This window comes from Capra hircus, chromosome 13 (assembly GCF_001704415.2).
Source record: "Capra hircus breed San Clemente chromosome 13, ASM170441v1, whole genome shotgun sequence".
NCBI classification, from domain to species: domain Eukaryota; kingdom Metazoa; phylum Chordata; class Mammalia; order Artiodactyla; family Bovidae; genus Capra; species Capra hircus.
The window spans coordinates 58,795,792-58,810,243 of NC_030820.1; the positions used below are offsets into that span (position 1 = coordinate 58,795,792).

Genomic DNA, 14,452 nt, shown 5'->3' on the forward strand with positions numbered 1-14,452 from the left:
TAAAAAAGAACATCAAAATAAATAAATAAATAAATGAATGAATAAAAAAGAAAAAAGAACATCATATGTCAAAGAGGTACTGAAGGTACACAAGCCTCAAACCAAAATGGTTTATCTGTTGTAATCAGAAACATTAAAAGAGAATGTCAGACCGATAAACGGATAGAGGGTAGATCAAGTGAAGACACAATGAGAAGATGATCACGTACAAGCCAGGGAAAGAGGTGCCTCAGAAGAAACGAACCTTGATTTTGGATTTCTAGCCTCCGGAACTGTGAGAAAATAAATTTCTATTGTTTAAGCCAAAGGGCCGGGGGGGGGGGGCGGGCGGTGGGGGGACAAAGAAAAGAATGTTAGGCCATACGACTTAATGCCAGGTCATTGATAAAATTGCAGAGGACCTAGAATTATTTCACTAATGGTCAAAGGACCGTGTTCCACACTTGGGGGCTCACTGGGCTAGTTCATCTCCAGGGTTCCTTCTACTGTAAATAAGGAAGAACTATCACAAAACCAAGTCTCCTCCCATATGGGTCAGGGCTGTGATGTTGAATTATTCACAGCAGGAGATGTCTCCGGGGATAAAGCGTTTCAGTCAATTAGAAGGGTTGGAGAGTTAGTCAGCATCATCACTTACCTGTGTTTCTAAGTCGCTGTTTTCATCCGACCTTTGTTCCAAGATGGGCTTTTCTCTCTCTTCCAGGTGAGGCAACTTCTGAAATATAAAATCCCTTCAAATTACCAACCAAAATGGTCTTTACCTACTGCATAGCTGTTTAATTCACTTTAAAACTTGAGCATTCCTCTTTATGCTTTTGTTGAGGTTCTGCCTATGATACCTTTTGCCAACAAAGGAGATTTTAGCAGGTCAAGAGTTGAATTTTGCCTGTCAACACAGCCTAACAGGACACAGAGTTTAACCGGAAATGAAAAATATCTAAATGTCCAGTTTCTCCGGAGTGTGTTAAAGCTCTTGTGCCACCAGGCATGTCAGCAAAAAACCCCAAGACTGGGGCCAAAAGCACCAAGTTATCCTGTGACACAGCCCCTGTTACCTGCTGCATCTCCTGCAACTTGCAATTCTTGCACTAAAGGTGTCTAACTATAGTGTCTCATCTCATGGAGGAAAGTATTTCTAAGAGTAACTAGAGGTCTGGAGGCTGCTAGGACCATGGGCAATTTGGAAGAGTGTTCATACTTCCTCTTATGTTCCTAAGAAGCACACTGACAATGACTCAGTTTATAACTTTCCAAAGTGCAAGGAAACTTGATGGTGAGACTAAAAATTTTGCTCAAAGAACAGGTTTCAAAAGGTGTTCAGAATCCTTTCTTATCCTGGCATCAGAGGGAAGCCCTAAACCCTAAAATGTCCAAATAGACATCCTGTTTGTCTTGATATTAAAACATCATCTTTCTTCTTACTAAGATCTCATGCAGAATTCTACCTTCATGATTTTTATTTTCTGGAAAATGGAACTCATGCCTCCCCAAAGATGAAATAGTAGATTCTCAGCATCTAACTTATGGGTGACCACTCCAGATAAAAATGGAAAGCCCCCTTATATTGTATTAATACCACGTGGAACTCTGAACTCACCTGTTCACAAACATTTGTCCTGTTCTTCTCTAGTAGTTCAGGAGAGTGTTTGCTTTCTTTTTGCTTATGAAAAGGAGTGTTCCTTTGATAGGATTCAATCTCCCTTTTGGGAAGCTGGATGGATTTGGCAAGCTTAAACTCTGCACTTGGGGTCAATTGCACGGGATCTTCCTTTTCACAGTTCGGCTTGAAAAGGAGCCTCCCATTGGCAATGATGATGGAGGCGAACCTCTTGACGTCTTCTGGAACCATCCGTGCCACCTGAACAAATCTCTCCAGGTCATCCGGGCTGTTCTGGATTTTGTCAGTCACAAGGACTTCCAGGGACCAATCGCAGCTCTCCAGACTTTCCTTTGTTTCAAGCAGGATTTGGTAGGAGTTGGAGATCGTCTGTAGCTGATCCCTAATTCTGGCCTGAAGGTTACTGTTGGTGAGGTTGCAGGTGGTCCCACAGACTCCTTGGGCAAAATCCAGGAATTCTCTCAAGGATTCCTCTGTGCGGTCAGCGGCCCTGCGGATTGCATCGATGTTGGCCTCCAGAGAGTCCCTGAACCTCCACTTCCTACTGACAAAGAGCATCAGGCCCCCGACGGAGTTGGCCACCTTGTGCTGCAGAACTGTGACCGTCTCTCTGGCCAGGTCCAGGTCCAAGGGGAGCTCTCTGGCTGACTCCTCTGAGAAGGAGCTGGACGAAGAGTCAGTGGATGTGGAGGAGCAGGAGGAAAGAATGCTGGCTCTACTGTCAGAGCTGGACACAGAAGAGCTGTCTGGTTCAGGGGACAGCGATGCTGCCTGGCTGGGAAGCCATGAGGAGTTATGGTCCGAGGAATTCTCTGAAGGCATGTTGGCTTTTCCCAGCTCTTTCCCAGACTGAGGGTCCCTCGGCCTTGCTTTAGGGATGTCATAAATATTCGGCTTGGTGTTCTGCTGCTCCACTCGGGGGATCAGAAAACTTGAAGGAACCTTGTAGCTGACACCTTCATCCAAAGGGAATGCACCCTTGGCTAGTGGAAAGCTATAAGAAGGAATTTCTGGAAGGCTGAATTTTTTCTGCATGGGCATGTTTTTCTGTGGGTGTAGACTGGGAGTCCCTGCTCTGCTGCTCGGAGGGCTGTGGAAGCTGGACATACACCTGGGGAGGGCATGGTGCCCCGATTTTTCCACAGAGCTACTTGGAGATGCATTTCTTACATCAGCCTTTTCCAGAGACACTGGCGTGTCATAAACCCATTCTGATTTCTGAGGGCTTGGCAATGTGTTGCAGCCACCCCTCCTTAAGGCGATGCTTGATGTCGGGGGAATATTCTGCCTCTGTGAAGAACCACACAAAGTCACCCGTTATTTAGTTTAAGGAAAAGACAGTGTGAGCGACTCGGGGGATTCATGTGTATTACACTGAGGAGCCACCAAGCGCTGGGCACTGTGCATCTTGAAAGCCTGATGGTCACTCCTCTGTTCAAGTTTCTGCAGTGGCTTCCCACTTCCGCCACCACTCAAGCCCTTCACAGTCTGGCTCCAGCCTCCTTTTGAGTCTCCTCACTCTCTGCCTCTGCCACCACACCTGGCACTCCCCTCCTTCAAGGTCCAGCGACTCAGGCTGCTTACCTTTCTCTGAACCCAAAATGCTCTCCGGCACAACTATGTTTAATTCTGTCCAAGCTGGTTCCTCTGTTCTCAGTGTCCACTCAACCCCTTGCTTTCCATCTAACAAACTCCTGTGCATCCCACATGACACTGCTGAGAAGCCACCTTGGGCATGAGTGCGTGCTTGCTGAGTCACTTCAGTCATGTCCCAGTCTTGGCGACCCCATGGACTGTAGACCACCAGGCTCCTCTGTCCATGGGACTCTCCAGGCAAGAATACTGGAGTGGGTTGCCATGCCCTCCTCCAGGGGACCTTCCTGACCGAGAGAGAGAATGTCTCTCTCATTGGCAGGTGAGTTCTTTATCACTAGCACCACCTGGAGAGCCCACCTTGGGCATAGGTGTATTTATTGTATGCAAGTGACAGAATCCATTGATAAGCATAGATTACAGATTTCAAGTTAAGTCACTTCCCCTCCATACAAATAGAAACCTACCTCAACGCAACATGTCTCCAAGGTAGATTGCAAGAAGCATTTATCTCAAGTTTCCTGCGCTCTTGCTCTGTGCCAAGCACTGTACTAGGTCCTTTGCAGGGATTATGTCAATTCTCACAGTAAGTGTGTAAAAAGAAACGGAGGTGTACGGAAGTCAAAGGATTTATCTAGACCACATGACTTGTCTGGTTCCTGAACACCGTTGCAGTTACAAGTTTTGCCTCCAGTAAAGTAAATTCTGCTATGAGGGATTTGAGTTCCTAATTTTGACCAAGCAAACAACATTTCCCAGAGGCAGTTCAGGTTTGCAGAGTCTCAGATCTCAGTGCTGATCATACTTACATTTGTTTGGCTGGCCGGGGGACCCAGTGCTGCCTTTTGGGGGCTGGGGGGGATATCATATAGCTGCTGCGTGCCTGGCTCCTAGGAAAAGACCACGAAGCAGGTCAACTTGGAATTTTCCTTCCTGGTGACTGCACATCACAAACCATCTCAATGTGAAAACACAAATCACTGAAGCCTTTGGAGCTTTCAGTCATGATGGTTTTATGGCGCAAGTGTGTGCTGTTCTGAATATATTTTCAACAATGGGCTCTGTGTTTTTTAAAAAAAGCACCTTCTCAATCAAAATGGGGACAAACTATAGAGAGAATTAGCTGCAGTTGTCTGAGTTAAAAACAGCAGTTCATTTCCTTCTGTAAGTTCACCTTAAGATTGAATTAAAGAAGACTAAATGTAAGATTGGAATTTACTATGTCTTTTTTCTTTCTTGTTTTTCCCAGAAGAAAATTTCCTGTGTTTATAACTCATGTATTAATCCTGCAAATATTTACTAAGTGCCTACTAATGACTAGTCACTGAACTAAGTGACATATGGACACCCAGTAATGAGCAAAAGACATGGCACCTCAAGAGATAATAGACATTTGTGGGGGAGGTACAACAATTAGGAAATACATATATTAGGATGTGAAAAATAGGTTCCATATTCCACGGTAAAGTGAAAGAGCACCAGAACAGGTTTTGCAAAGAAAGAGAAACGAAGCTGAAATTTGGAGATTTTTGTTTTGGGCTTTTTTTTTTTTTTTGGCCACACATCATGACTTGTGGGATCTTACTTCCCCGACCAGGGATTGAACCCGGGCCCTCAGCAGTGAGAGTCCTAATCACTGGAGAGACTCAGGCCGTGAGTCTCCTCCGAGTCTCCTCCTTTCACTTTATAGGCAGGGGGAAGTTTGGTACTGCCTGCTCAGAACATTAAATCCCTCCACCGAGACTTCTTACTACCTGGGAGCAACCAGGAAGTCACCGAACCAGCCTGAATTTTTATTTTGACTGAAGCTGTGGCTCTCAGCCCTGGCTGAGCCTGAGAACCAACTGGGAGCTTTAACATTCCTACTGCTCAGGGCCCACCCTAGATCTCAAACCTCAGAGTCTCTGGGCATGGTTCCAGGAAGCAGGTGTGGCTGAAGCACCCAGACCATTCCCCTGTGCTTGGTGGGCAGGGGAGAGCATGGTGATGGGGCAGTTCTGATGGGCTAAGAAGTAAATGAAGTTGTTTTCTGATTACAGGAAGTATGTCTTACAAAACTGATGTACCAGTTACATTCAAATAAGGTAAAAAAACAAAAACAAAAAAACTCTGAAATTTCCTCCCCCAGAGATAATCAGTGTTAAGATAACCAACAATAATGTTAAGACTATGATGTATATCCTTCGTGCTACTATTACTTTTTAAAAAGTGCAGATATGTGTATATAGGTGTGTGTATATATTGTTGTGTTAGTCACTCAACCGTGTCCGACTCTTTGTGACCCTATGGACTGTAGCCGACCAGGCTTCTCTGTCCATGAGATTCTCCAGGCTAGAAAACTGGAGTGGGTTGCCAATCCTTTCTCCAGTGTGTATATATGCATGGATATAAAGTATTACAAATGTGAAGTAAAAAAATTTTAAATATTCAGAATTCAAATAGTAGTAATATTCTTCTGAGCATGTCTGGGTTCCCTGGGCACAAAGCTGGTTTCTAAGCGGTGATGGGTCCCTTGGAGTCAGAACTGAAGCTCCAAAGATCTCTCAATGGCAAAACTGAAATGGAAGGTCAGCAAGACGCTGAGAGCCAACAGTTTAGATGGAGAAACGGGGGCGGAGCAGGGCCACGGATGAGGCTCACCTTCAGGGTTGGTGGGCACCGGCTCTGAGCAGGCACGTCGTACACCTGGCAAGCCAGGGCTGGTAATGAGGTCCGAGCAGGTCTGGGAATCATGAAGACAGCCTTGGGGAGAAAAAGAAGAACAGAGGGAAAGAAATGTTACCACCGCATCCATGGACCACGAAACAGCAAAGGCACCACTAACATGCCAGGACATTCTCTGGGCACCTCTCATTGGAGACCCTTTGCTCTGAGACTGGAGACAGCAGGACGCTGGTGGAGGGCAGTCTTCCTCACCATGTGGATCAGCCTCTGGGAAGTGGGTTGGAAATGCAGATTCCTGGGCCCCATGTGCATTGCACAGAATCTCTGAGTCTTGATGGAGAGCCTGGGAATCTGCAGTATCGTCAGGGCCCCCAGGTGATTCTGATGTTCTCAGAATTTTATTTATGGAGCTGACTTTGTGGGTCACACTTGCCCAAGAGACAACCTACAGCCTTTGATGGGACTTTCCTTGGTTTGGAATTGTAGGTGGAAAGAAGCCAGTTCAGAAATGCCCATTGTTTCTTGGAAAACGTAGATGGGAACTAAGGAACATTTTTTTGAGAAACATGGTTTTGAAAGGCTTAGGGGACAGAAGGAAACTCTAGTTCAAGAACTAGACGGTCTATAAGCAATTTAAACCTAAAAGCAGATTTCATCAGGAAATCTGATCTTTTTACTTGAAATACAAAAGATTACCCTTTCTGAATTTAAACCAAAATCAAATACTTACTTTATATGGTCATTTTTTTTTTTAAAGAGAGGCCAGTGTATTATAATAAGGAAGTTGGAATAAAAAGTAAAACAAAGCTCAAGATCATGGTTACCCTGGGGGGAAGTGGCTGGGAGAGGTGGGAGGGGGCTTCTGGGTTGCTGGTTTCATTGTGTTTCTGGATTCGGATACTAGTGACTGAACTGTGTACTCTGAGGATCTAGAGGTTAAACTTCAGTAAAACATTAATAGATAGTATCAGCCACAGAGCCAGGTGAACTAGATCAAGAGCACGCCAAGGGCCCTGTTTTGGGTGTTGGCAGGCCAGGGGTGTGGACAGACACAAACACAACAAGGAAACTTTAGTCTCTGGTGTTCATCAGGATATGACCTTGGATGGGCCTTTCACCTCCCAGGGAATCAATTTCCTCATTTGTAAAATGAAGAGTTGTTCTCATCTAAAGAGGTCTCTTTTTCTCTCAGATCTACAGAGGTCTCTTCCAGCTAGAAAGATGCAGAGTCCCTGATGAGGACAAATTGAGACAAGGGACATATTTTTACCTCCTTGGTTTTTAATTTTTGGCTAACATAAATCTAGAGATGCTCAACCTGAGTATAAAGGGAATCTCTGAAACGGGTCCCCCGGGCCATGTGCCAAGCCTGTGAACTGTCCATTGGAAAACAGCTCAAAGCTAGTGGCTGGGCTTGCTTAGTTTTACCAACGTCTGCTTCTGCTCAGAATGCTATTTTTTCAGCGGTCTCAGACTCAAAGCTCACCACTGGATTACCCAAGTGGGGAGGAGATGCCTGCCTTCTGTGGATCGGAAGATTCTTAAGTTATTATAATCTTGCATCCTTCTAGCTCCTTCCTTCTTGTAGTAGAGGAAGAAGCAAGATTACTCAGAACCACCAAAGGCTACAGTTTGAGGTGAACTCAGAAATGATAAGATGGTTGGATGGCATCACTGACTCAATGGACATGAGTTTGAGCAAGCTCCAGGAGTTGGTGATGGACAGGGAAGCCTGACATGCTGCAGTCCATGGGGTTGCAAAGAGTCAGACCCGACTGCATGACTGAACTGAACCGAACCCTCTCTTGATACAAAGCAAGAAAGAGAAGTCTAGAGGGGTGCTGTGATGTCTCCAGTCACCCAGCATGGCCTTGGCTGCTGCAGAAACCAAGTGAACCTGGATTCCTGATTTCTAAGCTGCAGATGACATTGCTTGGTTTAAAAGACCCTCAAGTACAGAGAAGGCAATGAAAAAGGGAATGGGGAGAGGGCCAAAATTTAGATAGGGCAGTGATGGAGGGAACTTAGGCAGGAATAAAAGGCAGGAAAGTTCCCCAGGTGTTTTACTGGGGCCACCTCAAGACCTGCTTGAGTGGTGAGGAGCTCCTGGCTTCTGAAATCCCCTTCAGTGGCTGTGGTTTCTGCCATCGCCACAGCCTGCACCAGTGAGGTCTCCACACTTCATGTCAAGGATAAATCTTACAGCTAATGCCCTGACCCTTTTCTGAGTTGGAATGGTCAACTCATCTCTCTTTTTATACCAACATCAGTCTAGAAGTTGACAGTGAGCCCATGGTTATGTTGGATCTGGTCATTTCACTCATTCCACAAATGTCTATGGAGCATCTCGCAGGAGCCTGGCATGGTCCTGGGGGTTCAGAATCCCCAGCAAACTGCAGACTTTGCACCTGCTGTGCTTTTAGGGGGCAGGGAAAATGACCTTAGATTTAAACAAAATTTTTTTATTGGAGTATAATTGCTTTACAATGTTGTGTTAGTTTCTGCTGTACAACAACATGAATCAGCTATATATATACATATATCCCCTACCTCTTGAGCTTCTCTCTCACCCCCATCCCCACCCCAGCCCTCTAGGTCATCACAGATCACTGAGCTGGGCTCCCTGTGTTATGCGGCAGCTTCCCACTAGCTATTTGTTTTACACATGGTAGTGTATACACGTAAACGCTACTCTCTTAGTTCGTCCCATTTGGCCTTTGATTGTGTTTTTTCCTTTCCTTTGAAAGTGAAAGTCTCTCAGTCGTGTCCAACTCTTTGTGACCCCATGGACTATACAGTCCATGGCCAGAATATTGGAGTGGGTAGCCTTTCCCTTCTCCAGGGGATCTTCCCAACCCAGGGATTGAACCCAGGGCTCCCACTTTGCAGGCAGATTCTTTACCAGCTGAGCCACAAGGGAAGCCCAAGAATACTGGAGTGGGTAGCCTTGCCCTTCTCCAGCAGATCTTCCCCACCCAGGAATCGAACCGGGGTCTCCTGCAATGCAGGCAGATTTTTTACCAACTGAGCTATCAGGGAGCAACTCAGTTAACTTCAGCCCAGGCCACTGGCTCTCAGAGGAGCCAGCACCCAGGCGCCACTCTGGGTCAGCTGCTCAGATGACAGCTGAGAGTGCCAGGCCTAGATTTGGGCCAGTTGTTCCAGAAAAGGGACTTCAGGTCCACCTCAAGGATGGCTGCAGGACAATCAGCCACCTCTTTCTGGTGTTTGTAGTTGGTGCCTAGAGGGGCAGCTGTTCTGTGTAACACGGGTTGTCCGCCTGGCAGCCCGGGGAGGCAGGCAATCTGAAGTATTCAGAATCTCTTAGGGACTTCCCTGATGGTCCAGAGGTTAAGACTTCTCCTTCCAGTGCAGGGTGAGCAGGTTCCATCCCTGGTCAGGGAGCTAAGATCCTACATGCCCCCCTCACTCCCCAAAACCCCCCAAAACATAAAACAGGAGCAATATTGTAACAAATTCAATAAAGACTTTTAAAAAGTCTCTTACGGAATCTAAGAAGAAACTGGTGTGGAAGAGGCCTGCAGGGTAAGTGGGACATTCCTGGGAGGAGGGGCAGTATATACACGGGAGGAGTAGCCTCTCCTGGCCTAGGGCCTCACCAGGACCTCTGTGCAGAGCTGAGGCCAGGTGGAATGTGTCCTCTGAGCTGAAAACAAAGTGTGTGATGGCAGGAAATGCTTGCAGTGACTGAAGATCGTGCAAGACTGTGCTGCATTCTTAACACCTCATGAAGGCCAGGGCTTGGAGGGAAACAGTGCATTAATTTTTTTTTCTTTCAAATTTCTGCTTCTTTGTTCTTTTTTTTTTTGATGTGGACCATTTTTAAAGTCTTTACTGAATTTGATACAATACTGCTTCTATTTTAAGTTTTGGGTTTTTAGCCCCAAGGCATGTAGGATCTTAGCTTCCCAATCAGGGATTGAACCTGTACTCTCTGCATTGGGAGGAGAAATCTTAACAACTTGACCACCAGGGAAGTCCCTTCCTCTCCTACTTTAAAAAAAATGTTTCATTCTGCATTTATGAAGTGCTTCTTTTCCTCGGCTTTAAAAAAAATGTTACTTTTTAAAAATTACAGATGTAATACATGTTCTATATAACACACAAATCAACCTCTTAGTCTCTTTGTTCATCAAATATTTATCAAGTACCCACCCCAGGCTAGGCACGTCCAAGGTGCAGGGGACACAGAAGCGAATAAAGTATAGATCCCTGTTTAATGACTTCTTTCACTTTCTGCTTAACCAGTTCCACTTCCTAAGGGTGACCACTGCTAGCGTGTGTTCTTTTCAATGCATACATATACACACATACTTTTTAAAGTTTTTTTTGGTTTGTTTGTTTTTATTTAAATGGTTCTTTTTCCCTCCCTTATAAATACCTTATAGAACTAACTTCATTTTTCCCCCCAATAACTGCAGTACACACACACACACACACACACACACACACACACATACACACACACACATAGTGGCTCGTCGCAGGGTACTGCCAAAACTTATGTAATCAATTCTCCATGAATATTCCTTTAGGCAACTCGAATTTTTCCCTGTAACAAATAATACTGTAATGGCTATGACTTCCTCATTCAGATATATTTCTGCCTTCTCGTATATTTTTGCAACAATTCTGGAAATCCTTTCTAGGTTGAAAGGAACACATATTTTAAATCTGATGAATGATTTCTTGCCTTTGACCCATGGAAATTCAACCCCTCCATTTAACTAATGTTTCTTCCTAGTGTAAAAAGAGACCACTGTGAATGTTATCATTCTTTCAGACTCAGCTCAACTAAGCATTCAGTTTCCTGCAAAGTGTGGGTGTCTTGGCAAGCCAGGGACCACCAGGGTACCCAGAGTGTTAATGACAACCCAGCCACCCCAACTGACTGGTTCCCATCCTGTACGTTTGCTCCCCTGATGGACACACACAATTCAAGGGTATTTAGGCCCTGGGTGCTTCCTACCTTTTGACCTATTTCTTCTGTCTGGAAATGTACTTACCTGTTTTGGAAAGCTTAGGGTCTTTTCACAGACGATTCTGGCACAGGTAGGTGGGTCAGGGACTTCGTAGACTTGGACTGTGGGAGGCGGGGGCCCCTCCACCCAACTCTTCATCTGCTCATACACAGGAGATGAGGGGTTGAGCAGGGTAGGCACCTCGTAGGTCTCCTGGGAGATGGTGGGAGCATTGTCTAGGCCTTTCAGGAAAGGGGGACGAGGCCTGTCTGTGGGGGCCTCCACTAGGATTTGGAGGCGGTTGGCAGGGGCCAGGCCTTGCCTCCCGTGGAGCAAACACTTCCACCAGCCTTCACTTTCCGGCACATTTTGTTCCAGAATGGTCAGGATGTCTCCTCTGCAGAAAGCCAGCTCATCGGCGCAGTCGGGGTGGTTGTCATAAAGTGCCTTGGCCAAGAGGGTCTGGAGATGGGAGAGAAAGAATTCACAGTCATTGTTATTGCCAAGGACCAAGACTGCCACACCACTAGCTTAGAACACAGTCACAGCTGCTCCTTTATCTCATTTCCTCCCCTCACACCCCCACCCCCCCAGAGACTCTTGTCCCGGCTGTTTGCCCAATTTATTTCTAGCCATACTTGGGGAGGTGAGGAGAGTCTCAGGTGAAATGTCAGAACTTCCAGGCAGTCTTACCTATCACTGACTCAATGGACATGAGCTTAAGCAAGATCCTGGAGATGATACTGCAGTCCGTGGGTCACAAAGACTTGGACACCACTGAGTGACTGAACAAATGACCCACCGGAGTTATATGGTAGATGGCAGCCTAGCACAGAACAAGGTTGAAATCCTGGCTCTGACTTCCTAGCTCTGTGCCCTCAAGTAAATTAGCCACTATCTTTGGGCCTCAGTTTCCTTGTCTGTAAAATGGGAATAATAGCACTATCCACCTCATGTGGGTGTGCTCAGTCACTCAGTCATGTCCGACTCTTTCCGATCCTTTGGACTGTAGCCTTCCAGGCTCCTCTGACCATGGGATTCTCCAGGCAAGACTATCGGAGTGGGTTGCCATTTCTTCCTCCAGGGGATCTTCCCGACCCTGGGATTGAACCCACATCTCCTGAATCTCCTGCACTGCAGGCAGATTCTTTACCACTAGCGCCACCTCTGCCTCACAAAGTTATTGATTAAATGGGTTGATATGTATAGAAAGCTCACTGAACAGCTCCTGGCACTTTGTAAGTGCTCAGTAAAGCTTGGCTGCAAACTGTCAAAATGATTCTATTACTCTTTGCCTGGTTATTGCTTTTCTCCTGGCTGGCCTTGGAAGCTCCATGACTTTTGGGATCACATCTTGCTCGATTTGGTGTTCTCTCGCAGCACTGAGCATGGACCCAGGCTCAGAGCAGAGGCTCCATTAATGCTCATTTATTCACATGCAGTGAAACAAAGACACAGAGGGTGACTGACTCGTCTACACAGCCGGGATCAAAATACAATCTCCTAATTCTCAGACCCACGCTCTTTCTGTAAGCTACATGGTTCTCAAAAAATCCAAACAACAACAACAAAAAACCCCACCTGTTATAAGGACAGCAGTGGTACTGTACTGCCTACAAATACCTAGCTCCTCAAATGCCCCTTGACCTGATTTTAACCTTTTTCCGGTTCCCTCATTAATTAATCAGTTTAATAAAATCCTTGACGTGAGTTCATTTCATATTTGCATGAGAGTTATGATTTTACCCTTTTGAAAATGAGACTTTGTTCACACTGGGGAGAAAACAGAAAGCAAAACACAGTCTCCAATCTACCATCACAATTCCCATGAAATACATCTAACACACTCTGAGAAGAAAAAAACCCATCATCTGAAACGTGCTTGCATTTGTCTAGAAATAAGATAGTGTTTGTGTTTAGGCAGAGCAGTTGCTTCAATATGGCAGTTGCTTGGAAGCACCCAGATTGGCAGCAGCTTAGCTGGTGGACTTGTCTGTTGCAAAAGGGGATACTTGTCTAAAGAACAATTGCCTTGTGTGATCACCCGCCTGATCAGGCATCCACTACTGTCCAAAATGGACATCGATGGTCTTGGTCCAGAGACATGGTTTACTTTCCATGGACACTCTGCAATCTTCAGAGCGGCAGCTCACACCCTAAAGGGCATACAGTCACAGCAAAGGAAAACCCTAACTATGTTGCTAGAACAGGATTCCCGTCAGAATAGTATTTTGTTATAACTGGTCCAGAGACACCTCCTGCAGTCAATTAATGTCTCAAAGCTTTAATAACAAAGACTATCAATATTTATGTTAAAAAAGAATTAAATACATGTAAGAAATCTTGGAGAATTCCTCTCCCAGAAAAGGGGGCTAACAGTAGACTATACTGAATGCGGAATTATTTTGTGTTGGGGACACTGAAGCTATTATATCAGTTAATTCTCAGGTGCCTCAGAGGTAGGTTTTCTTCTTCCCGTTTTACAGATGAGGAAACAGGGTCAGAGAGATCAGATGACTTGTCTGAGGTCCCATGGACTCGACGTTTTCTCTTCATATCCATTATTGCACCCTTCTCCTTCCAATTCATTCTCTAGACACCAATCAGAATGACATTTTATATATTTCTCCTTCTCTGGTTTCCTTCAATTAGTATGATAATCCATGTTGCAGCAAATGATGGTATTTCACTCTTTTAATGGCTGAGTAATATTCCATGGTACCACATCTTCTTTATCCATTCCTCTGCCAATGGACATTTAGGTTGCGTCCGTGTCTTGGCTATTGTAAATAATGGTGCAATGAACGCTGAGGTGCATGTGTCCTTTTGCATTACGGTTTTCTCCAGATATATGCCAGCCGTGGGATTGCAAGGTCATTTGGTAGCTCTATTTTTAGTTTTTTAAGGAACCTCCACAGTGTTCTCCTTTGGCTGTACTAATTTATTAATACATTCCCACCAACAGTGTGGGAGGCTTCCCTTTTTCTCCACACCCTTGCCAGCATTTATTATTTTGTAGAGTTTTTAATGATGGCCAATCGGACTACCTCATTGTAGTTTTGATTTGTATAGAATGATATTTTTTACACGTAAATCAGACTGTTGGTCTGTTGTTTAAAAATGTCCAATTGCTTAGAACCACCTTTAGAACAAAACCTAAACTCTCTGCCTGATTGCCAGGCTTGAGTGACTTCCTCTTGTTAATTTTAGTGCTTCTCTTCTGTTAATTTTCCTCCAGCTGCCTCGTTTTCTTTCTCCAATGCACTGATTACTTCCACCTCAGGACCTTTGCCCTTGTGAGTCCTCCTGCCCTGAACACTCTTCAGCCATATATTTGCACAACGGACTCCTCATCCTTCAGATCTCAGCTTAAGTCACTTCCTGTAGAGGCTGTCCCTGACCACAACACGGGAAGGCTGGGCTCCTCCTCCACGTGCATCCACAGGACTTGGAGACGAGGGCCTTCTGGGCATGTTAAGAAAGAACCCCATTGGGACCAAGCCAGACTTTCACGGACCGGCCGGCAGTGTGGGGAGAATGAGAAATAGCAGCCTCGGGTTTCCCTGGTGGCTGAGGAGTGAGGAATCCACCTGCC

General features: G+C 45.5%; 1 protein-coding gene across 2 annotated transcripts in view; it reads right to left on the minus strand.

Annotated features, from left to right (window-relative positions):
- CASS4 (Cas scaffolding protein family member 4) overlaps window positions 1-14,452 on the minus strand; it is a 37,600-nt gene that overhangs the window by 4,026 nt on the left and 19,122 nt on the right. For both annotated transcript variants that reach the window (XM_018057635.1, XM_018057633.1), the window contains 5 exons: window positions 10,903-11,319; window positions 5,852-5,953; window positions 4,021-4,101; window positions 1,598-2,908; window positions 638-715 (listed from right to left, as the gene is read on the minus strand). In XM_018057635.1, coding sequence (XP_017913124.1) covers window positions 638-715; window positions 1,598-2,908; window positions 4,021-4,101; window positions 5,852-5,953; window positions 10,903-11,319 — 1,989 coding nt within the window. The remainder of the gene's footprint in view (window positions 1-637; window positions 716-1,597; window positions 2,909-4,020; window positions 4,102-5,851; window positions 5,954-10,902; window positions 11,320-14,452) is intronic.